At 43.5% G+C, this 22,950-nt stretch overlaps 1 protein-coding gene across 7 annotated transcripts in view; it reads right to left on the bottom strand.

Annotated features, from left to right (window-relative positions):
* The window catches only part of myo1g (myosin IG), a 43,809-nt gene that overhangs the window by 20,312 nt on the left and 547 nt on the right, over window positions 1-22,950 (bottom strand). For 6 of the 7 annotated variants that reach the window (XM_071528946.1, XM_071528947.1, XM_071528944.1 and 3 more), the window contains exons 2-20: window positions 20,191-20,399; window positions 18,539-18,632; window positions 18,086-18,251; window positions 16,956-17,009; window positions 16,756-16,851; window positions 15,276-15,392; window positions 14,787-14,993; window positions 14,340-14,485; window positions 14,116-14,230; window positions 13,412-13,582; window positions 12,336-12,406; window positions 8,505-8,579; window positions 8,152-8,284; window positions 6,218-6,384; window positions 5,511-5,718; window positions 4,105-4,328; window positions 3,320-3,464; window positions 1,105-1,209; window positions 401-514 (exon numbers count right to left, since the gene is read on the bottom strand). In XM_071528946.1, the coding sequence (XP_071385047.1) occupies window positions 401-514; window positions 1,105-1,209; window positions 3,320-3,464; window positions 4,105-4,328; window positions 5,511-5,718; window positions 6,218-6,384; window positions 8,152-8,284; window positions 8,505-8,579; window positions 12,336-12,406; window positions 13,412-13,582; window positions 14,116-14,230; window positions 14,340-14,485; window positions 14,787-14,993; window positions 15,276-15,392; window positions 16,756-16,851; window positions 16,956-17,009; window positions 18,086-18,251; window positions 18,539-18,632; window positions 20,191-20,399 (2,617 nt within the window). Of the gene's footprint in view, window positions 1-400; window positions 515-1,084; window positions 1,210-3,319; window positions 3,465-4,104; window positions 4,329-5,510; window positions 5,719-6,217; window positions 6,385-8,151; window positions 8,285-8,504; window positions 8,580-12,335; window positions 12,407-13,411; window positions 13,583-14,115; window positions 14,231-14,339; window positions 14,486-14,786; window positions 14,994-15,275; window positions 15,393-16,755; window positions 16,852-16,955; window positions 17,010-18,085; window positions 18,252-18,538; window positions 18,633-20,190; window positions 20,400-22,950 lie in introns of all 7 variants that reach the window. The other variant, XM_071528948.1, reaches the window with a different exon arrangement.

Here is a 22,950-nt window from a genome sequence, read left to right as displayed (position 1 = left end):
ACAGATCAGTAAAAGAGCAATTTGGGTGAGTCGGTAGGTCAGTTGGTGTGTGTGAGTGTGTGTGTGTGTGTCTGACCCATTTTATGGGATATGCAGTCAGTGACAAACCAGCAAAGAATTAGTTGCATGAGTCAGTATGCCATTCAGTGTGAGTGCATATGTACCTATGTGTGTATATTTGTGTGTATCCATCTGTATTAGCATAGAGAGGCGTGTGTCTGCATGCCTGTGAGGAGGGAATCAGCAAGGCCTCGAGACAGTCTGTGTGTGTGTGCGCGTGTGTGTGTGTCTGTGTTTGTGTGTGTGTGTGTGTGTGTGTGTCGTCAATTGCGTCTGTGCCTCTATGCATGAATGAGTGTGAGTGTGCATCCATGCTGTGCTCTCCCCAGTGAGTACTTACAGCGTCTAAGGGAAGCCGTTTCAGAACCTTGTACTGCTTCTTTGGCTCTAATTTGTAGATGTGCTTGTCTGTGACGAGCAAGCCGCGGTCTGTGCTTTTGTTGAATCTATTCACCTGAGAGCGGAGGGAAAGAGAGAAAGGGAAGATAAAGCCTCACATTTGTTCAACGGTAATTTCCTATTTTCAGGATCGTTCGGGTCTTCACCGCTCTCTATTCAAAAAGAGGTTTTTCTTGTGAAGCGCCATACAAGCAACACACACAAAAAGAAAGAATGGTAAGACAAATGCGCTATTGGATCTGTGACTGTTGGAGGGGTTTTTTTTGTGCACAATATCAAAGTCCACATATCCTCGAATATACTTTGGCTAAAGCAGCGCCGAGAATTTAGTGGAAACCTCCTCTCTAAAATCCCTGATAAGGAAAATATGGCCATTATTATCCTCTGCTGCAGCAAAGTGATAAGAGCAAGTTCAGCACAAGGTAAAATAATGTACAGGGCTTGAGTTTACTCGATTTCAACTGTATTCATTGTTACAGCAAGTCATCTTGAAAAGATAAGCTGATACAAAAGCTTTAAGAGAAACTGTGAGGAGGTTGGGAAGGGGAAGAGAGAGAGAGTGAGAAAAACAACCCAGAGCTAAACGACAACACAAGGGACAGAAACTCCTTGTGGCTACAAACACACATTACATTTCAGACGTACCTTCCTGCAGAAGCCGGAGAAGAGGACCTGACCGTACTGGTCTTTGTTCCTCAGCTCCTTGGAAACCCTGATGAAGCCGGAGCTGGTCTGAGGACAGTCCCTCACCTGTGCAAATCAAAGGCCCGTATTACATAAAGCTGACTATCGCCACCAGCTACAGATGGGATGGGATTGTATCTCCTCATTAGTCATAAAAACTCCCCATAACCTCTCTCAGGCTCTTTCAAGCCTTTTTATCGCTCCGATTCCATAAGCAGCAGATCAAAGCCGGGAGCCCCGGGCGGCTGTTACCAGACACGGGCTTTGACGTGCCGCCGCACAGCGAGCAGGGGCGCTGATACTGGAGCCCAACTCCTTGATGAGCAATACAGTGGGGGCAGCAAGAGAGAAGGAAATCTAAAACTGTGTAGAGCAAGACTCCGATAGAGGGGGACGATCATGAAAGTGAAGGGTCGATAAGGTCAGATGGTGTGTAGAATAGTTGAGCCGGAGAGACGGAGAGTAGACAAAGTTACAGCTAATTCACTTGTGTTTAATTTATGGGGCAAAAAGATAAATAATCTCCCTTGATAGGTGCCCAAAAAGTGTGAAAAGTGAGAAGTCTGCTCTCTCTCTCTCATTTCTAGCTATATCGCACGAGGCTAGAATTATTTTATCAGAGTGGTTTCTGCTCAAAATGGCCTCCTAAACATGGTATTCATAGTGCTGAGCCAGATTTCTGACCTATAAATTAAATTAAATTAGTAAAAAAAATGTTTGTCTTGTTTGTCGTTTGTTGAAAAATCTAAATTATTGAAAAATCTGTGTCTGCATATTATATTGCAATTTATATCGCAATTGCAATATCCTGTCCTTATGAGTCCACACCCCAGTATGATCCCTGTTCTAATTTCAAAGATCAGTGTGATGTCAAAATAATAAGTAAAAAGTGATTTTATTTTAGGTTTCTGAGCAAGTGGGGCAGAAGTTGATTAATTGATTTGAGTTCCAAGATTCATCTCAGAATTCTGACTGTAAACTCTGAATTCTGAGATGAATCTTGGAACTCAAATATATTTTTCACACGTGGCCCTAATCCTCTTCCGTAGGTAGATAGGTACATTAACTGGTCTCTCTCTCTTTCTCCCTCTCTCTGTCTCTCTTCCTCTCTCTGCCCCCCTCCTCCTCCTCCTCTCTGTATTCACTCTGTGTATCAGTTGTTAGACGCTTACATCCAAAGCGACTTAGTCCAAGCACAAGTCACGACTCAGCCCGGCTACATACCAACATTGCACACATACATATCTATAGGATCTATGGGTCTATAGGTAAGTGGGCTAATAATCACGTGCAGCCGGAGCAGGAAGGAGCTAAACGAGGCCCACGAGTCACGGGCCGTCTAACAAAGTAAAGGAGGGAGGGAGTCAGGGTCTGCAGCAGTCATGCTCACGGTCCCTCAAGGCGTCTTTCACGCCCGGAGCCACCAAACAACCTCAGATTAGCTGCTAAATGAGCCGAGTGTGGGATTCATTAAAGAAGGACTGTGTTCACGAGCCTCCAGATTTTAGTCACACGGCTGCTGTTTACCGCGAGGCTCGTCACATGGACTGCAGAGTCTCGGGGCGATGGGCCATTCCCAGCGATGTCATCCTGCACACTGCAAGTCATCCGAGTCTCAGTTTTAAAGTCTTATTAAAACAAGTGAATAAATCCACTTGTTTCCAATGCGATTTTCTACAAACAATTGTCTTGAAACAAGGCAGAATAAGGCCGATCGCAAGTGTCAACAAAATGACGCTTGATTGAAGAAAAAATCTTTAAAAATTAAGATTTTGATGGTCAAAATATATATGAAAATATACAAAAATATAGGAAAGAAAATTAAAAGCAGCAGCATTCTAATTTTGAATAATAATTAATTACAGTGAAAAATGGCGATATTCAATCTCGCTGAAAATATCGCAATATTTGGAGAATATCGATAATATTGAATATCGGCCAAAGCCTACTAGTTAACCACAACAAAGTAATCTGATTACCATTAGCTTCATGTGATACTCATAATTAACCAGCACTAGTCTTGTGTGAAGCATATTGCTACTGTGAAGAGTTACCAAAGGATTCATGGACTAATTCAACATGCTGTGCGGTAGACAAACATGGAAATACATGATGATAGAACACAAGGGTACAACGGCTCCACTTTGTTTGTGTTGTGTTCGTGTGCGAGTCTCACGCTGGCCAGGTAGTCCCTCTCCCAGGCGCGGCTGACGCCCCAGTCCTTCCTCTCCCCGCTCAGCGCGTCCAGAGCCGCCACTTTGGCCCGGACCTCCAGCATGTCGGACGGAGGGATGTTCTTCACGATCTGCCTCGCCCACCACCTGACGCAAAGAGGGAAAACATGAGAGGAAACCGAGTGGGCGGAAAAAATAAAAAAAAAAATACATCAAAGGTGCAACAGAAAAGTACAGTAGGTGGTTTGGCTTCGAGTTAAACCCTGTGAGGCTAAAAATAGACTTTATCTGCAGTGGCAAAACATATCCTGGTCAACCTCCACCTCCCCCAAACACAAACACAAACACACACACACACACACACACACACTCTACCCAAAGCTTCATTCAAGTTATTCTGCAGTTGCTGTGGGTTTACTGAAGCTGAATTTGTACAAAGACAAAACAAAAAATCTGCCAATGGGGTGAAATAATTTGACTTGTTTTCAATGGAAATCAATTTGTTTCAAGAATTTTCTTAAAACAAGTGTCATCTTCTTGATACTAGTGGAGCGATCTGCCTTATTCTACCTTGATTCAAGATAATGACACTTATTTATGGAAAATCTCTAAAACTGCATAGGAAAAAAACAGGAATTATCTCCCATTTGCTGGCAGAATTTTTCACTTTTTTGAGGTCAAATAAGCTTTAAAAGCCTGAATATGACACTAAAACGGCTTGCTGAGATGGATATTTTTGCAGTGTACAGGCTGTATTTTCTCTGAGTGCAAAGTACTGTGCTCTGACCTGCGGTGCAGCATGAATGTGATGTGGTGAAACTGGGCCAGAGCGGCGGGGGGCGCGGGCCACTCCACGCTCTTGCCATAGTCGGCCATCGTGCGCACATTAGCGAACCTCCGCTCCACCTCCCAGAAGTGGGCCTTGACCTTGTAGCGCTTGTAGCAGCCCATAATGGTGTAGATGGCCCTCATGCGGCGGCACCGCATCCGAGCCAGAGCCCCGCGCCACACCTAGGGGTCGAGGCCCGAGAAGGAGACAGGCTTAGAAAGAGAACGGACACACCGTATAAAAGACGGCAAGCGAGAGGGCAAAAGTGAAACGAGAACAGTGTAGGAGAGCAGAAAGGTGTCAGCGAAAGTCTCGTGTGCAGAAACAAGACCAGGAGAGACTCCCGCTGAGTGGGAGACAAACTTGTGCTCCAGTTAAAGAACCAGACCTCGCTGCAGAGTCACCGAAACTGGGTCACAGCAAAGAGAAAGAGAAAGAGCAGGGTATTTCATGGAGCTAGTGAAATAATTGATTTTAATGTAACTGTGCTCTGATCTCATTAATTATCCCAATTATTGTTACAGCAAATTGGGATTCAGGCTGGCAGATGAATTACAGTCTCCAACGTAACAAGCAGCCAGATATTCATGAGGCTGAGTGCAAACTAGACTCTTCACTTTGAAATCCAGAAGCCTACATGTGACACTGGTGAAGACGATGATGATGTGGGTGATTAGTGCTACTCCCAGGCTAATTAGCATCCAAGCTGTCCAAGACATTAAATTAGGTCTCTGTGTCAATGCATTGGGTTGACAGATCAATACATCCTCATTCACATACAAGCACAGTTTCATTGCCTAAAACAAATTCAACATTCAAAAATGACACTCTCTTAAACTGCAAGTCGAGTAGAGGGTGAAAAGTTCAAGTGATTATGATGATGATGATGGCCAATGATGAAAGCGATATTGCTAATAGCTCTCTCGACATTGGCTCTACTTCCAAACAAGTTTTTCTTCTACTTCATTGGCTGTGTAACTCCGTCTGACACATTGAAATTGCCTGAAATGTAAGATTGCGTTGTTTTAAGTGACAAAGGAGCCCTTTTTGACAGAAAGAAGTTGAAGAGTGTGATGATGTTATGTTTCTTTGTTTCCAAATATTTCACAGTCCAGTCCAGAGTCTTTATTTGTTTTTTGCCAAATCACTCAGTCAAAGTCAAATGAGTCCTTGCAATAATAGAAACTTTGTCCTGCATGTAATAATTTGTTTCTTAACATATTCAAACATATTCAAATTCTGAATCTTGTATGCAGAACTGATTAAAAACAATCAAACTACATTGCATTGTAGTTCATTTTTAACTCTCGACCTTGTTTTCACACTCAGTGGTGGCCTCCTTCCACACCTTCACGACGGCTTACCTTCTGCAGGAAAAGCACCAGGATGGGGATGAGAGCGGCCCTCTCCTGCTCCAGGGTGAAGAGGGAGCGGGGCGTTCGGACAAACAGCTTGTTGAGCCCGTAGGCCACGTCGTCCTGGAAACCGTGCTGGGTGACGATGGCCTCCACAGCCTCCCTGTCCGTGGCCATCAGGTGGTTCGGCCAGGTGTACTCACACGTCATTTTGTACCTTAAGTAAGTACAGGAGGAGGGAGAAGGATCAGCGCTCATGATGACATCACTGCGTACTGTAGTTCTGTATCATTTTTTCCTAATGATATGAAGTGTGTGTGTGTGTGTGTGTAAGTGTTACATAAGTAACTAATTACAATTACTCGTTACTGTAATTAAGTTGCTTTTTCATGAAACTGTGTAAAACAGTAATTTTACTTTTAAATGAGCTACTATTTACTTTTACTTAAGTAGATTTTTACACCAGTAATTTCAACTCTACTCAAGTAAAACTTCAGCAAAGTATCAATACTCCTACTTGAGTATAACACTTTGGTACTTTTTCCACCCCGGTGTTATGCTGAGCTGATAAAGCAGTAGACAGAGAAAAGACTCTTTTTCTCAACTTTTTCACAGAGGTGCGAACCAGTGAAAGAGCTGAAATTCTGCAAAAGCTTTGCCTCACTCAATATATTTGACTGAGAACATCAGTAGGGCGAGAGCTTGTTCCTCCTTACCGCTGCAGAAAGCGTGCGTACGGCTGTCGGTAGGCAAAGCCGGCCCTGCGCACCCTGACGTTCTCCAGCAGGCCCAGGTAGGCCACCTGGTGCTCGCAGCGGGCGTCATCAAACAGCACCGGGGACTTCATCTCATTGGGCTTTACGCATCGCACATAGTACGGCTCCTGAAAGACAAGATGGAAGAGTTACAGGTAACGCTTCAGTCGGTCATGGCTTTATTCCAGTGTTGTCGACATTTCAGCAAGACACTGAACCCCTGCCAGCTCCAGGATCCCAGTTTTATACACAGCAAATTCACGTACACAATACACAATACTGCATTAGTACTTCATGAAAATCTCCCTCGTACACAAGGATGTAATGAAACAATGAAGTACTGACGGTATTATTGTGTACTTCCAATACTTTTCCATAGGTTGATACACAGTATTGTGTGTTTGATGTGAGATGTTTTAATAAGCCTCTTGTATTTTATCACCTGCACAAATTGGTCCTTTGCTCTCTTTTGGTGTGCTTTTATCATTTTTATCACTGTTTTTATTGCTGCTGTGTTCAGTCACTTTTCAAATAAACTAAGCTGAGCTTGTAAACAGTGACAGATAGAGCTCAGCCAAGCTGCAAAACTGCCAAATCGAGTTCATCGACCTTAATCAGACTTGCAAAATATTTCAGCACCAGCTACAGAGAGCAGCTGTGTTTCGCAATAGATCCAGCAAATCAATTTATTAACAGCACATTTAACTGCACATTAAAACTTCGAAGACGATAAAGTCTCCCTGTGTTGAGTTATGATTGGACGCCTGCAGCTTGACTGGATCTCTTAGGGACACATTTCCCTGTCAGAGAACAGAGACTGCTATGCTTTCACTGTCTCTCACTCTCTGTCCCTGAAAGATGAACAAGGCAGAACAAAGTGAGCACTCTCTGAGCGCTCGCCGACACCGCCGTCCATCATGTCAGTGATGCATGTGCATGTGCGCCCCCGGTTTTAACTCAGTTCAGCAGAGATTTAAGAAAAGAGGCAGGTGTGGAGGGGCCACTGAGGCGGTCAGACTGGGCTCAGGTGAGGAAAGCATCCGCTCCTTCAACGTGACCTGACAAAAAAAAAAAACGGCCGCCAGGGGAGTTTCCTTTCACTTCACCTCAGCCGCACCGAGACACAACAACAGCAGGCCGTCCCAAAATAACAGCAGGAAATGTCAGACTTCAGTCAGTGAGCTGAGACCAGGAGAGGTGAGCGGCGCACTTTGTTGTGCGTCCGCCCCCTCCGCTCCAAACGCAGCCAGACAGGATGGGGATTAGCGACCTACAAAAAACTGTTGCTCTCTGACACAAAAACAGCACATCGTTATGTATGCATGTTCCTGCTGGACGGCTACATGCTTTCACTCGGTCATAATCCGCAGCTGGTTTGTCAGCACAGCGGCCCTTCCTTCCAAAACACCGACACATCAGCCGGCTCGGAATAGCCTGTGACTCAGATCGGCGTTACAGAGACCAGAGCGGCTCTTTCTGGTGCGCAGCGTCTTCCGGATGATGACAGGAAAGTAAACCAAAGGGAAGATCTAGGTCAATGCTAAATACTAAGCCTGACAGAAAAAATACAAACAAAGGAGGCAGCCTCAAGTGTCCTTGATTTGACACACGTTGCCTGGCAACAGGCTTTGGTGTGATTCTCCTTCCCAAACTTTTAGAGGTGGAAAACAAAAAAAAAAATCAGATCAGAGCTATTACGAACAAACTTTTTTTCAAAGACATCGCTGTAATTGACTTTGTACCGTATCCTATCAGAATTAGAGAATACACAATGAATGCAAATGATGGTAATTGCTATAATCAGTCTGAAAATTGCAAATGACATCCACAGATTCCCTCGGGGGTTAAAGAGGGGAAGGGAACCGAGATGTGAGCTGTGAGCAGAAACCACTGACCTTGCAGGCCAGTTTGTCCACCAGGGCCACGATGGAGTTCTTGAAGAGCGTGGCGGCGGTCAGGGGGCGCTTGGTGACTTCTGTGATGCTCAGCTGACCATCTGGCCACATCTCCTTCAGGACCGGGTTGGCACTACGAGAGAGAGAGAGAAAGAGAGGGAGAGAAGGAGAGAGAGAGGAAGCAGATGAAAAGCATGAAGGAGGGCAGAGAGCGAAGAGAGGACATCGTTAACTAGGGTAGCAGAGGAGTGAGGGGGGGAACAAGGTGATTGCAAACTCGTTTTTACACTTAACCCAGTTGCAGAACTGTCATCGTGAGGGAAAAAACTGTTGGTGAAGACTGCGTTTGGCACCTGTTGTACATGAGACGCTTGAAATCTTGGAAAAGCAGGTCCTTGTTTTTGTCCAAAAAGCCCTCGACAGAATATCTGTAACAGAGAGAGAGAGGGAGAGAGAAAGTGAGTGGGGAAGGGAGAGCGAGAGAGTGACCAAAAGTAGTTTGAAGTAAGGGCGGGGGAGGCACTCAGGTGAAGTGGCACGAAAAGAGTCTAAATGCTAAAAATAAAGAAGTTACACAGTCAGACAGTAAGTAACACAGCTTGTAAGTGTGTGTCACCTCATCGTTACCCTTAACCAACAACTGTCTGCACTCCAGCTCCATCAGTCCCTTTTTCACACACAGCTCTTCCAATCCAAATGTGTCACAAAGTCCTGAGGCGGAGGATTAGAATAACGGTCACGCTGCTTAGTCGATTTACAAATTAGGCACACGGACAAATTCCCCGCGGCTCACGTTTGGGAAAAAAAAAAGAAAAAGGAACTGTCTCCTGACTAAATTGTCAGCGTTCCTTCAGACTAACAGCTGTTGGTTTTGGTGAGGCGAGAAGGGCATGTTTTTATAAACCATTCAACCCTTTTGGGCTACAGGAGGACACATGAGGTGAGAAGTAAATCATCCCTCGCTCTTCTTCTACCTTTTTTTCTCACTTGCACATCATCAACGCATATTTAATGCAAGCTTTACAGTGTACACTTTGCAAAATGTGCATAATCTACACACACAACGTACATGCATGCATTCCTTTTTTATAGGATGCACAAAAATTATCCGCAGACATTATGCATACTTTAGCACTCACATTCACACACACATTCCACGCACTCATTTACATACTCTCTTTCTCTCTCTCTCTCTCTTTCACACACACACACACACACACACACACAAACAAAACAGACACACAAACAAACACGCAGCGTGTCACATTCATTCTGCATGGCGCTGTGACTGTGTCCTCGGCTGTCACATCTGGAGGCAAAGGAGAAGAGGGTGCTGGGCATGACAGATGTGTCCCCTTGGCTCATGGGTGCCGAAAAAAAACCACCTGACCAGATTCTGGGAAGCTCGCCGGAGAGAAACAGAGAGAGTGAGAGCAAGAGAGTGAGAGACAGAAAGAGAGACAGAGAAAGAGAGAGAGAGAGAGAGAGAGCACACAGAACACACAAGCACACACTGTCACAGCACAGCACACATTTACAAGGACAGCACAGTGCCGGACAGGACAGACAGGAGAGGACACACTGAGATAAAGGCAGCGGCTCTCCAGAGATTGGAGGATGATTTAGAGGAAGGTATATTTAAGTATGAGGGTCAAGGCTGGTGCAAGGGTAGGGGTTTGCGTTATGCAAGGTGAAAGGTAGCAGCGTGCAGCTTTAGTATCGAGAGAGGCAGGTGGCAGGGAATGGGCAATTTCTCGCAATATAAAGTTGTATGGTAAGGGAATTCGATATATATCCTATGGCAGAGTTTATAAAGCATACGGCTGTTCAAAGTGCTGCATGTGCAGGTTGAAATACTGTGGGGAATTAAAGTGTGGATGGCAAAAGAGAGCCAGGTGAGGATTGCAGTGCAGAAGGGGGGAGAGAAAACGGAACGAGGAAAGGGAAGGAAGGGAGGGAGGGAGGAGGAGGAGGGAGCGAAGTAGGTCAAAGCCTGCAATAGTGGTGGTTTGGTTGAGGGGAGGGGAGGGGAGGGGAGGGGAGGGGAGGGGAGGGGGGCAGAGGGTGGCTGGGACAGGGGTATATATAGATAGACTGGGATAGGATAGGATGGGACGGGACGGGGTAAGACGGGGGGCAGTGTCACCGGGGAGGTGTGGGGACCTGACAGGGGGTGACAGCTCAGTCTGACGCGGCCCGGGGAGAAGCCGAGGCTGGGCGAGGCCCGGGTGACGGGGAACGCAAAGTGACAGCGACAGCCATCTGTCACTGTCACCCCGCTGCACGCTCTTATCCAGCCCGTCACGTCGGACGTTACGCTGACATGAAAGAGGCGCCCGGGGGGGAGGGAGGGAACGCAGCGCAGTAATTGTGTGCGGGAGCGGTCCTCGGAGTCGGCGACGGATGATTGCAGAGGTAGAAATTGCTCGGTGTTTCTGCGTGTGTCTGACACGGTGTTAGCCTGGATTTCCCCGAGTCAAAGACCCTCAGTAAACCTCAGACTCCGGTTCTCCTTGATTACTGCTGCTGCTACATCTTGCCGAGCCAAAATAGTCTCATCAGCTCCCTCCCTCCCTCCCTCCCTCCCCGTCCTGCTCCTTTTCTTGTTCACTTGACATATTAACGTCCTTCCCCTCTCTAGATTGAGGACAGGACACGTGAGCGGTGTGAATCTTGTGACACCCAAGCTGTGATGGGCGTCCAGTGGCCGGTGGGCCTCATCTGGACACCTCCAGCCCCTTCATTAACTTCTCCCTGACAGGCCAAGTGGAGCAGTGGAGGAGTGGGAAATCGAAAACTGTGACCTCCAGTCGGTGATCATCATAAAGCAAACAACCATCGACATAAACAAAAAGCAATTATACTTTCAGAGAGTATAAAAGCTTAAACGATCCTATTCTCATATGACTTAAATCAGTTTGATAGCGCTAACTATGATGTATGCTATGAATTTATCGCATCAGGCATGTCCTAGTGGCTCAGTTGGCTTATGTTACCATAGAAACGCAACATCCTGGGTTCAAATCCCATCAGGTCAACTCCTCTCTGTCCCCCCTAGTCTCAGTCAACAAAGCAAAGTAAACCACAGAACAGCATGCAACAGTCTCTTATCTTTGTCAGTTCAAACCATTTCTCTGATCATCTGACATACAAATTCAGCATAAACTTGTATGTGCTTGTATGTTTAATTTCAAGGTTCAAGGTAATTTCTTTTGGCACACTTCTATATGGCTACCATAGAATTCAGATGTCGTAGTCATGGCACAGTTGAATTATGCCATCGCCGTAGTAACACATGACGTTCCCCGAGACTAATGCACCAAATCGATGCTGATAGCCATGAGAACATTATCAAACATTCTGTAACAGAACGTCTTAAGGTGAACCAATCAAATGACCGTTCAAGATTTGGTTAGGTGTGGCTATTCTATTCATTCCAGTTCTATGGGTGTATATCAGCCTTAGAAGCTGAGTTAACTCTATTATGCAAATGAAAACACACAATTTTAACCACAGACCTTTACAAATTGCCAAAAACACTTGTGTCTGGTATTATTGTAAAGAATAACTTCTTATCTTTCATTTGAACTCAGATTTTACATCTTTGATGAGAGCGAAGTGGTCATGGAAATTATCTTCCCTGTAGTAATCTGCCAATTTTGGCCAATTTTTTCCTAAACCATCACGCTCTTTCTGTGTCCTGTGACCTCTGGGAATATCATGGACAACGAATTTCAGCTGTGGGATACTTCTAGCATCATAATGCTTATAAATTGTCTTTCTGGGCTCATGCTGTCATTATGCATTATGCATTATGCATAATGCATATATCATTAGAAAGACAATATCACTGTTTTCAACTGTCACAAATAATATATTATCAGGCTGAATATTAACCAAAGTCTTTTGAGGGCAGTAAGGATAATTGTCAAAACTAATTTATGAATTTAGAACATTTTCTAGTCAATAAAGCCTTAATTTTTAGCACAAACACTAACTACGCCACTGGAATGCCTCTATGAATAAACCCACTGCCAATGTCATAAATTGACCTCTTTTAATAGGATTATATGGCTTATGCTTCTTAACTCTACACAACAGCCTGTCACTTTTTCAGCCGCAGACTGTGACCCAGGCTGAGACAGACGACTGTGATGAAGAGTGTAAATATGTGAGCGACTCACGTGACGTCTCCGGCGTAGTGGCGAATACGGAAGTGTCTCTGGAAGTCCATGGTCTTGTCAGTGGGGCTGAGCTGGAAAAGGGGAGAAAAGATGAGAAAGAAAAAGTTAGTGCAGAGTTAAAAGAGAAGAAGAGCAATTTCATGATTAAATGTTAATGACACACATTTATGTCAGCTTTGAGAGAAGGGAATGATCGCTGTGTCATTTCATATCATGGCTCAACAGGAAAGCATCTTATGATGGCTGAAACAACACTCAAGGGGAAACTCTGCTCTCTACTGACAGAAAGGTGGAACTGCACTGGAGCTATAAGGTTTAAAGTCACAATGAAATGAAAAATGACTTTTTCATCTCGTTAGATAATTCTCCATATCACAATATACACCAAAAACAAAATTTATTAAACAAATATTAAACAAAAAATGCTCCAAAAACAAAACTATTTATTTTATGCAGTTTGTGCTTTTTGGAGTATTAACCCCCGAAAACCCATGGACACCATGGTGGCTGGAATTGCTTCATTTTGAAGAATCAGGAATTTGTAACACCTCAAATTTATACACAAAGCATTTCACAGTGGATTGTGGTTTGTTATAGTGCAACCCTGCGTTACATCCCAGCATTGTTTAAATAAATACGTTGAATTACAGAAGCAAGACGCCATCGAAATGCTGTTTCCTTGAGACTTTAAGAAATTCAACCCTTCGTCCTACAAAGGGAAAAGCCAGGAACTTCAATTTTGGCTGAAAATGTCACTGATTTTGTCATTTTTGTTACTCATGGTTAAGTCACCACCTCCTACTAAGTCAACAAATCAGCACATTTTCAGAAATCTCTTTGCAAAACTAAAATGTTTCCATGTTTATTAGTTTCACACTGAGCAATTACTGCACTCACATGCTTTTGTAGGGCAGCTTAAGTGTCTGAAGAAAGGAAGTGTTTAAAAAAAGACCTTCAGAATGTTATCGACTATTGGTAAATTAAATGACAGTTGTTCATAGGATTTACAGGTTTTGGAAATGGCTGCGATGCTGAGAGAAAGGGTGAATCTGGACTGAGGCGGCGGCTGCTCTGACCTTGCGGGAGGTGTAGTGCGGGTGCTGGGCCAGCTTGGTGTTCATGCTGTCCAGGCAGACGGTGTCGGTGACTTTACCGACGCTGAGGCAGGCCTCGTCCAGAATGGAGATGATGCCTTTGTGGGGCTGCTCCACCAGATCCACGATGATCTGGTTGTTGAAGTAGTCGATCTGTGTGGGAACAGTGTCATCGTTAGGCAAGACGGAAGTGGATTGAAAAATTTTGTGTGTGTGTGTGTGTGTGGAAAAGAGAGAGCTCACATTCTGCCTCACCCTTACTTGTGTGTGTGTGTGTCATGTCTGCATGTGTGTGGGTGCACGTATGTGTGTGGGCGTGTTCAAGTGCGTGTGTGTAGTGGGCTCACATGGTGCTTCACATGTATACTTTTGTGAGTAAATGTCATGTTTATGTGCGTGGGTGTGTGGATGTGTGTGTGTGTGTGTGTGTGTGTTCATGTGTGAGTAAGAGGAAGAGAGAGAGTGTTCACGTGGCACATTATGCATACATGTGTCATTGTGTGTGTGTGTGTGTGTGTGTGTGTGTGTGTGTGTGTGTGAGTGAGAGAGAGAGAGAGAGAGAGAGAGAGCAAGAGTGAAAAAGTGTTCACAGGCTATTTCATGCATTATTGTCTGTGTGAGTGTGAGAGAGTGTGTGTGTGTGTGTGTGTGTGTGTGTGTGTGTGTGTGTGTGTGTGTGCTCTCACATGCTGCCAGGTGATGCCCTCTCTCTGGTATTCGTCTTGCTCCTGTCGGAGGATCAGCTCGATGAAGAGCTGCTGCAGCTTCTCGTTGCAGTAGTTAATGCAGAACTGTTCGAAACTGTCCGACAGCAGAGGAACAAACACTTGACATCATCATCATCATCATCATCATCACTGACTGACCTTCATCCATTTAACTGAAGAGATACTAGAGGCCAGATGCCGACCTGTTGTTGTCAAAGATCTCAAAGCCGTAGATATCCAGCACGCCAATGACTGTATTTTTCCCATGAAGCACTGGGTTGTAGTCTTTAACTTCAATGATGGTGTTGATGCGGCCTACAATCCAGCCGAAAAGTCTCTCATAGAGAGCCTGCAGCACAAAAACAAGAGAGCGTGTAATAGAGCCAGAGATTAAGATAATGTGACAACTGTGAAAATTAGATACAAGAAAAGCAAGCGAGAGTGACGATGTTAACATCATTTACCTCATGGCAAGGCAATCTGCAGAGCGATTCATGTATTGATCGAGCACTTGGCTCAGCATACCGTGTAAATCATCCCAATTAGCTATTTCGTCAAACACAAATTGGGTCGTATGCTGCGGTGATAAACACTGCGAGCAAACAGAGAGGGAGAGAGAGAGAGAGAGAGAGAGAGAGAGTGACCCGCACCTTGACGAAAGCGTCCCGCCCAAAGCAGGCGTCCTGCTCCGTGTGTCCCTTCTCGATGACCTCGCCGCCCCCGGTGGCCACGGTGCGGTACAGCAGGCTCTTGCTGACGTTTTCGGGCTCTGTGGTCGTCAGCTCGGCGATGTGGTTCACCGTCTCCAGGCCCACGATCTGGACGCTCTCGCCGTCACTCTCAAACTGGATGTTACCCTGGAGACAGATCGGTACAGCGGAGCGGGGAAAGTGTGAGTCGTCATTGAACCTTGCACTCCTTACTATCGGTTGCTTTAATAATGTTGGTGATCTCAAGAGTTGAAGCTTATTCTACTGCTGATGCAAAAAATTAAAAAAATAAAATATGAGATCAAAGAAGATACAGGCAAAAGAAACTATTCATTATCTATATCCATTTGACAGTTTCATATCATTTTAATCCCAAAAACACATGCATTAACTTTTAACTCATTTTGAAACAATACGACTGGAACCTACCAGAAGAAGAATGGTGGCCAGGATCCTGTAAACTGAGTCAATCTCCTCTCTTGAGAAGCCGATCACTTCCAGCGCGCTCATCACCGCTTTGTGGTTTGAGCGATCATTGTTGGACGTCTAAAGAAAGTTAAAGGAGTTTGCACAAATAGTTTTAGCTTCAGGGATGAATCATAATCAGTACAAATAAAGGTGAAGTGTTCTAGTTTATATATCCAGTTTGAGAGAAAATCACTACAACAAGTTGATCATTCAGTGTCTCTAAACTATAGAAGAAGTATCTGTAATCATTTTGTTAAAGGATAAGACTGGTGTTTTTTAATGCATTGCTTACCGTCAACAAATCCCAAAATCAGCAATGATTTGAAGCCATGTCCCAGCAGCCATAGAACTCCATTGTATTAAAAAAAAGGGTTAAAAAACGTCAAAGAGCCATGCCGTTGCTTTGAGCAGCATATTTCATTATCGCGATGCACTGGGCCAGCTGACTTTTTCCTCAAACAACTTAATAAACCGGCTGTAAACACAATCTGCGATTTCAGGAAAGTAGTTCCGTAGCACCGAAAATAGTCCCTGGCGTAATGAAGAATTTGTTCCCATTTGAATTTGATTTGGTAATAACTACAACAGTCTGACTTTTCGTGGTAACAGTTTTTTAAAATGTAAACTATGTCTTTGTGAGCTGTATTTCAAGGTTTTTAGCTTACAGTTGGAGCCAATGACTTCTGGGTTGACGGCTAAAAACGGTACGTGGGAATAGGGCTGGGCGATATGGACCAAAAATCATATCTCGGTATTTTTAGGCTGAATGGCGATACACAATATATATCTCGGTATTTTCTACAAAGTGGGCTAAATGTTCAGTTGTAAGTAGGGCTGGGCAATATGGACAAAATCAAATATCACAAAATTTTTGACCAAATACCTCAATATCAATATTGCGACGATATTGTAGGGATGACTTCACAAAATATTTACACAATGAGATTTTTGATAAATAATCATCAGTAATGTGGATATAATGACTAAGTGGGTAAAGGCAAATAATAGAACAGCTAGAACAGTCTGGTAAGTTACAGTTACAAATGACATCACTTTACTGTAATGTAGCCTTTAAAACCAGGAAAAGACAACACTTATGCCATATCACAATATTACGATATTCAAAATCTAAGATGATATCTAGTCTCATATCACGATATCGATATAATATCAATATATTGCCCAGCCCTACGTGGGAAGTCAGAAAGTAACGGGAGTAGAGCAAACGCATTGTTGATTTTGTTATTTTCATAGGATTTGTTGACAGTAATCAATGCATTAAAAAACCCCAGCCTTATCCTTTAAGTTAAAATGTACAATAATTTATGTTAAATTCATGCAATCAATCATTTTGTAAGAGTAGATGTCATTTAATAGAAGTAGTAATTTTTCAAATAGCTAATTTTGGAATTCAACTCAAAATGAAAGGTGATGAACTCACAGTTGACCCAGCTCCCTCCTTGGTGTACACATAAACAGCAGGGTCGTTCTGCAGGTGAAATGACTCCAGCATTTCAGCAGAGCCGCCACGCAATAACTGTGAAAACCCACAGAGCATTTAGGGGTTAGTTTTGGGCAAGAGAACTGTAACGTCCAATTCAATCAAATCATTAAAGCTTTCAACTTTGCGTCAGTGCTTACCTGGTAGAAAGAGTGGAAGTTCCTCTCACCGTCTTGCTGCTGCACCACTCTAGACTTGAATGGGAAAACAGATTATGGTATTAAAGGAAAAATCCATCCTTGGATAATGTTACACAGTTATATATCATCAATTTGTGACATTCAATGCTTTAGAGGAGTTATGTTGTGATAATTTGTTGTAATTTACTTTTCTGGTGTACCTTTCCCTCAACCTGCCTCGTCTTCTTCTGCTACTTTTTTGCCATTTCCTACATTTCCCAGAATGCCTTTCAACAACCTCAAGAGAATGGGCCTGAACTTCAACGGTAGGATATATGTAAGTGTATAGGCGGAGAGAGTAATAGCAACAGCAGCTGCAATAGCATTGTAAGAGCAAGACACCAAGTTTTTCCAGATGAGACAAAAAAGCAAGATCTAACACCAAAACCTGACATTTAATGTTGATGCTTTAGAGCACTGAACATTTTTCTGCTATCAAACGCCGTTGTAGCCGTGCTGGAAATATCTTGAGTTAATGTCACGTCATCTACGCCTCGACAGTTATCCACAGAAATAAGAAAAATGGCCAGAAATGCAAGATGCATCACCAACAGCTGTTTTTTAGTGTTAAAGGGTTTTTCCTTTAAAGCCCGCACTGAAAACAAACCCACTAAAGCAGCACCATTCTGGCCGCTGACAGAGGAAAAGGGATGGGGACGGGTCGGAGTCAGACTGTGGTTATTTCTGCTCTCTGAGAATGGATCATGGCACCATCGTTCACACCGGCTCCGAGCGCCAGACGGTTGTTTAACACCGAGGATAAATACAGCCGCATCATGTAGCCCCAGGTGAGCTATTCATTAACACCACTTCACGGGAACATCTATTCACGGACGCTCCCTCACACATCTTCTTCATCGCCTTCGTTAAACATTCATGCTCAGACGAAATGATGTAATCTAAAAACTACAAAATGAGCAGAACTTTTCAGTACTTCTCTTTAGAGGCGGCCTCTACTATCTCCCAAAAGAGCATAAGAGATCTTTGTTTGTGATGTTTTTTTTTTTCTTTCTGGGACCCCTGAAGTAGTCCGGCCTGCTGTCCGAACCCCCTCCCCCCCCCCTCTCTCGTCCTGCCCCTCTTCCTCTCACCTTCTCCAGCAGGTAGTTGTTGATGTGTCCCCCGGTGGGATCGCCGTTGAAGTTGAAGTTGATGTCCATGTACTTGCCGAAGCGGCTGGAGTTGTCGTTGCGATTTGTCTTGGCGTTCCCAAAGGCCTCCAGCACACAATTGGACTTTAGCAGCACATTCTTCACGCTGATTTATCACATGGCGGTAACCGTTGATGGAAGCATGTGGGGGAATATATGGCCATGGGGGGGGGGAGTGAGAATAGAGCGAGAGGGGGAAAAAAGATGTGAGATGATGTATGGTAACATCAAACTCCCACAATCCAGCTATTGATCTGTGTTGGATTTGAGAGTCTGTATGTACATTTCAGTTTACAATATTGAATCCTTATTACTCAGTCATACAGCTGAGCCTCACGTCTTCACTTAACCTAAAGATCACAGTCTCTTCTCTTCATCACCTCATCAACTCACCTCTCCACCTCGGCCCTCTGGCCTGGGTTTGTGATGGCTGCAATGTACTGCATGATGTACTTGCTGGCCTCTGTCTTTCCTGCCCCACTTTCACCTGGAGAGCAAAACCACATATAAAAATCACAAAGCTGACAAAGGGAGGCTGATCCAATTCCATTATAATCTCACATTCATTTCATGTGCAGAGAAAGTGAAGGTGGTATCTAAACTATGAATCTTCTTTACACAGTTTAAGACTTGCTGTACCCAACAAACATGCAGCACATTTTAATATCTAACTGGCACATAATGGATGTGGAAACAAGTCAAGAATATGTCCAAAAATATATATAAAAACAAAATCTACTGGACGTAAAATGAAGATTTGGAGACGTTTCACCACTCATCTGAGAGGCTTCATCAGTGTTTATATCTTGTATGGGCGTCTTACTACCTGGATCACTACACTGATAAGTCAGAAATATATTTATAGTGCAGACAAAACATTCTCTGTGACAGTAGACTAAACATAAACACATAAACACTACTAAGTGTACAATCAAAGCCAAAGAACTGTACCAGTGTAATACTCTAGTATTGTCAGCATAGAAGTAGCAGCACTGACATTGGCATCGTCACAGATGTGCAAAGCAGGATCCGACCAATATGGGTTTTGGAAGACCAATACTGATAAAGATACCTTTAGACTGAAGATAGAAAATATTTTGTGCCGATATTCAGTATTTTTATATTTGACCATTTTCATGCCAAAAAATTCCAAGTATTCAATGTTTCCACCAGAGTGTTATTCTTGGAGTGGAAAAGCCTCTGACGCAGCATTTAGACCATCATGGGACACTAAAACTCTCCACTGACTAATGAAACTCCTTTAGGGTTTGCCGCTCTTTAAGGCAGGGTGACCCACCCAAACATATTCAATGGTAAGGAAACTCTGGGATACATGAGGCCTTTAAATGACAAATTAATTTACAAAAAACACGACTGAACAATTAGATGAATAAATCATGTGCAAATAAAGTAACATTTCATTGCAAATTTTACAGCTGTAGCTGTGTTCAGGGAGGAACCTCCATCATATCAGCAGTGGACAACATGACTGACTGATAACTGATATTTAATAAAAGGCCAATATCGGCACAATATATCGGTCTAATCCTAGTGCACAGTGCACCTAGGTTGATATATCATAAAAGATGCATAAATGACAGATGTGCAAAATAGCTAAACTCTAAGACAGCAACCTAAACACTCCAAGAGATACTTGGAGGGGGCAAAGGGTCAGAGAAAACTCAGATCCTGTCACATCTATCATCCTAAGGCATCCATCACAAATTAAACTGACCCACACACTGAGTATCAAAAAATTATACCCTATCTGTATCATATTGATTTGTCATACCAGTATTGAATTTGAGGCATCCGAACTCAAAAGTATTAAAGGTTTCAAAAAGCGATTGTTCAAGTTATCCTCTTGTTTGCAGGCATTTATTATCAAAAATGTGTCGAACCAGCTTTGATTTTAAAGTATCAGAACTGGTACCAGTATTGAAATATTTTCAAACAGCATCAGGCTACACACACAAGAAATGTCACACTTGCTTATCAGGATTGCGGAGCAGGAGATGCAGGTTCAGAGAGAGGAAGAGATGGACCTGATATGACGATGCAGGTGTCTTTGGCCCGTCTCTTCATGGCTTTATAGGCGGCGTCAGAAACTGCGTAGAGGTGCGGCGGGTTTTCGTACAGCTCCCGCCCGCGGTACGCTTCGATGGCATCCTTCCCATAGATGTCCATCTGTCTGTATGGGTTGACTGAGACCACGACCTCTCCGATGAAGGTGTAGATACGGCCCTTCTCAAACCTGTGCAGACAAAAGACAGACACACAGACTGATGGACGATACCTGCTGTGATTCAACGTTTAAAGTATGCATGCAGGTATGTATCAGGGTTGCCATTTTCCAACTTTTCCATAACTTCGTGCCAAAGTTTCATGACTGTACTACTGCAGTTTATTTGAGACTCACAGGAGTAATTTGGAAAAATGTGACGTGACCAAAATTAGGCTAAAATGCAACTGGTCTGCACAATTTAAAATTTCATACGTTTTCCAAAGGTTTTAATCATATTTTACACTTGTCCAAAACATGTCCAATCTTGGAAAACAAATTTTCAAATTTCATATCCTTTTCCAGGATTTTCATGGCTGTGGGAACCTTGATGTATACACTGTATGTATGTATGTATGTATGTGTGTGTACGTGTGTGTGTGTGGGTAAGGATGTATATAGACTATATGTATCAATAATTTAGTTCTCCACTCACTGTCATTCTTGTTATCAGTGGTGGCTAACAGAAAAACTCACACCCAACAGTGTGACAGAAATTTCCCCCTGAAACTGTCTCTACACCACCCGTGAAAACTCCCACCAGAATAAAAAGTACCATTTCTCACAAAGAACGCACACCTTTAAGCCAAAGACGACAGGAAGTGACACAAGTGTGTGTATCAAAAGCAGGAAGTGCAACCTTGTGGTTGGAGGGGAGTTGCTTGCTGCTTCCTCAGCCTTGTGTAACCTTGTTGGTTGACAAGAGGTTGGACAACACTGAAGTCTCCTTGAAGCTGATGGAGTTGCTGAATGCTCAGTGAAGTACCACTTACAATCAATTAAGTAGGCAACCATCTAATTGAGCACTAAGCATTGCAGGTTTTTCAGTTTTCAATTTTTTGTTTGGCTTTATAGAGCAGTGGTTCTCAACGTGAGGCCCGGGGACCACCACGGTTCCTTGAGGGGGTTCCAGGGGGTCGCCAGCAAATTGATAAATTGTAAACTTCACCATTATTTCATTTACAAGATGTTAAGGCAATTATAGAATGTAGAAGAATGACTATTTTGATCATAGTTTGACTGTTATCTCTCTACTACAATACAGATAGTCATGGAGTTCATATCTAACAATGAAAATATTCTCAGATTTTGGTTTGAGAGACAAAATCTCATCAAATGGGGGTCTGTGGCCCTAATGTGGACTAAATTAGGGGTCCTTGACATGAAAAAGGTTGAGAATCCTTGTTATAGAAAACCTGTGCAGAATATAAACTCTAAACTCTGTCAATCAACCAAGTGCCACTTAGCAGAGTCCAGGTGACACTAAAGCTGATGTAAACTGGAAGGAGAGAGAGAGCAAACCTCTGCCAACACTGAACAATTCTCCAACTTGCTGTTCCACCCAAAGACGTTGTTCCTATCACTTATATTTTAAGGTCAGTTTCATTCTTGAACCTGCAAACATCCCCTTCGGATTTGAAATCAAGTCTCTTTCTCGGTTAGTTTCATTATTATAGCTAAAATTGACAATTGTCTAATAGTGGAAATCCCAGATCTGGATCACAAACAATATCAAATCAACTGTTCGTTGGCCTAAAGCCTTTCTGTCCACTGACTTTCATGGAAATCCATTCATAAGTTTTGCGGATATCTTGCTGACAGACAGACAGACAAACCAATAGGGGTGAAAACATAACCTTCTTGGTGGTAGCAACTACCTGCCAATATTAACAAGAAATGGAAAGAATGCAAATGCAAAAAAGAGAAATGCAAACACAGAAATTTGCCTGAGGTCACAGGTAGATAAGGATAAGGAAAACTATCGCAGATGATGAAGGTATAGTATGCAAACGGCAGCACAAAGCTTTGTTTTTAGTGAACGCACATGCAGCATCTGCTTGCCCAAGGTTTTCCAACAGGCAAGTCTGATCAAGCTCTGGGATTACACTCTAGTTACCTACTGCATGCTTTTCCAACCCATGCAATAACAAAACACAGCAGATGTGAGGAGTGATGCAAAAAAGTTCATTTGGAGCCATCTGCTGCACTACGTCAGCCGAAAGAGTGTGAATCATTTTCACATCCTCTAAATCTAGAACATGTGTAACATTGCTTGGTATTTTCAGTGTCCGTCTGCTTCCATTGATCTCTCAGTCATGACTGCCGTGGAAAAACTTGACATTTGGCTGCGTGATTTATCACAGTCTGAAGTGAGGACATGACGGCCCTCTGAAAGACACAGAGGAAGTGAGACTGTCCGAGGATGAAAAACCGTCTGGAATCGGAAACAGACAGAAGTGTAAAAATCCCTCAGCACTTTTGACACATACACTGACACCCAAAATAGAACAGAGAGAAGGTTGATTCATTCAAAAACCGTCTCGAAAAGAAAAAACAAACACCACGAAAAGGGCAAACTAACGGATAACAGGTTTGTCAGTTTAAGGGAGACTAACTGGATTACTGGTATGGTGGCATATCCTTGATTTGCTCCATCCACAAAAGTGACAGCCAGTGTCTATGGTGATGATCGAATCGACCACAAGTTAATATCCGAACCCTGAGGGCAGGCGGGAAAGTGGAG

This window comes from Centroberyx affinis, unplaced genomic scaffold, assembly GCF_046629955.1.
Source record: "Centroberyx affinis isolate AG114_WGS23_722 - 3 ecotype Tasmania unplaced genomic scaffold, CSIRO-AGI_Caff_v1 ptg001743l_1, whole genome shotgun sequence".
NCBI classification, from domain to species: domain Eukaryota; kingdom Metazoa; phylum Chordata; class Actinopteri; order Beryciformes; family Berycidae; genus Centroberyx; species Centroberyx affinis.
This window is presented reverse-complemented; position numbering and strand designations above follow the sequence as displayed.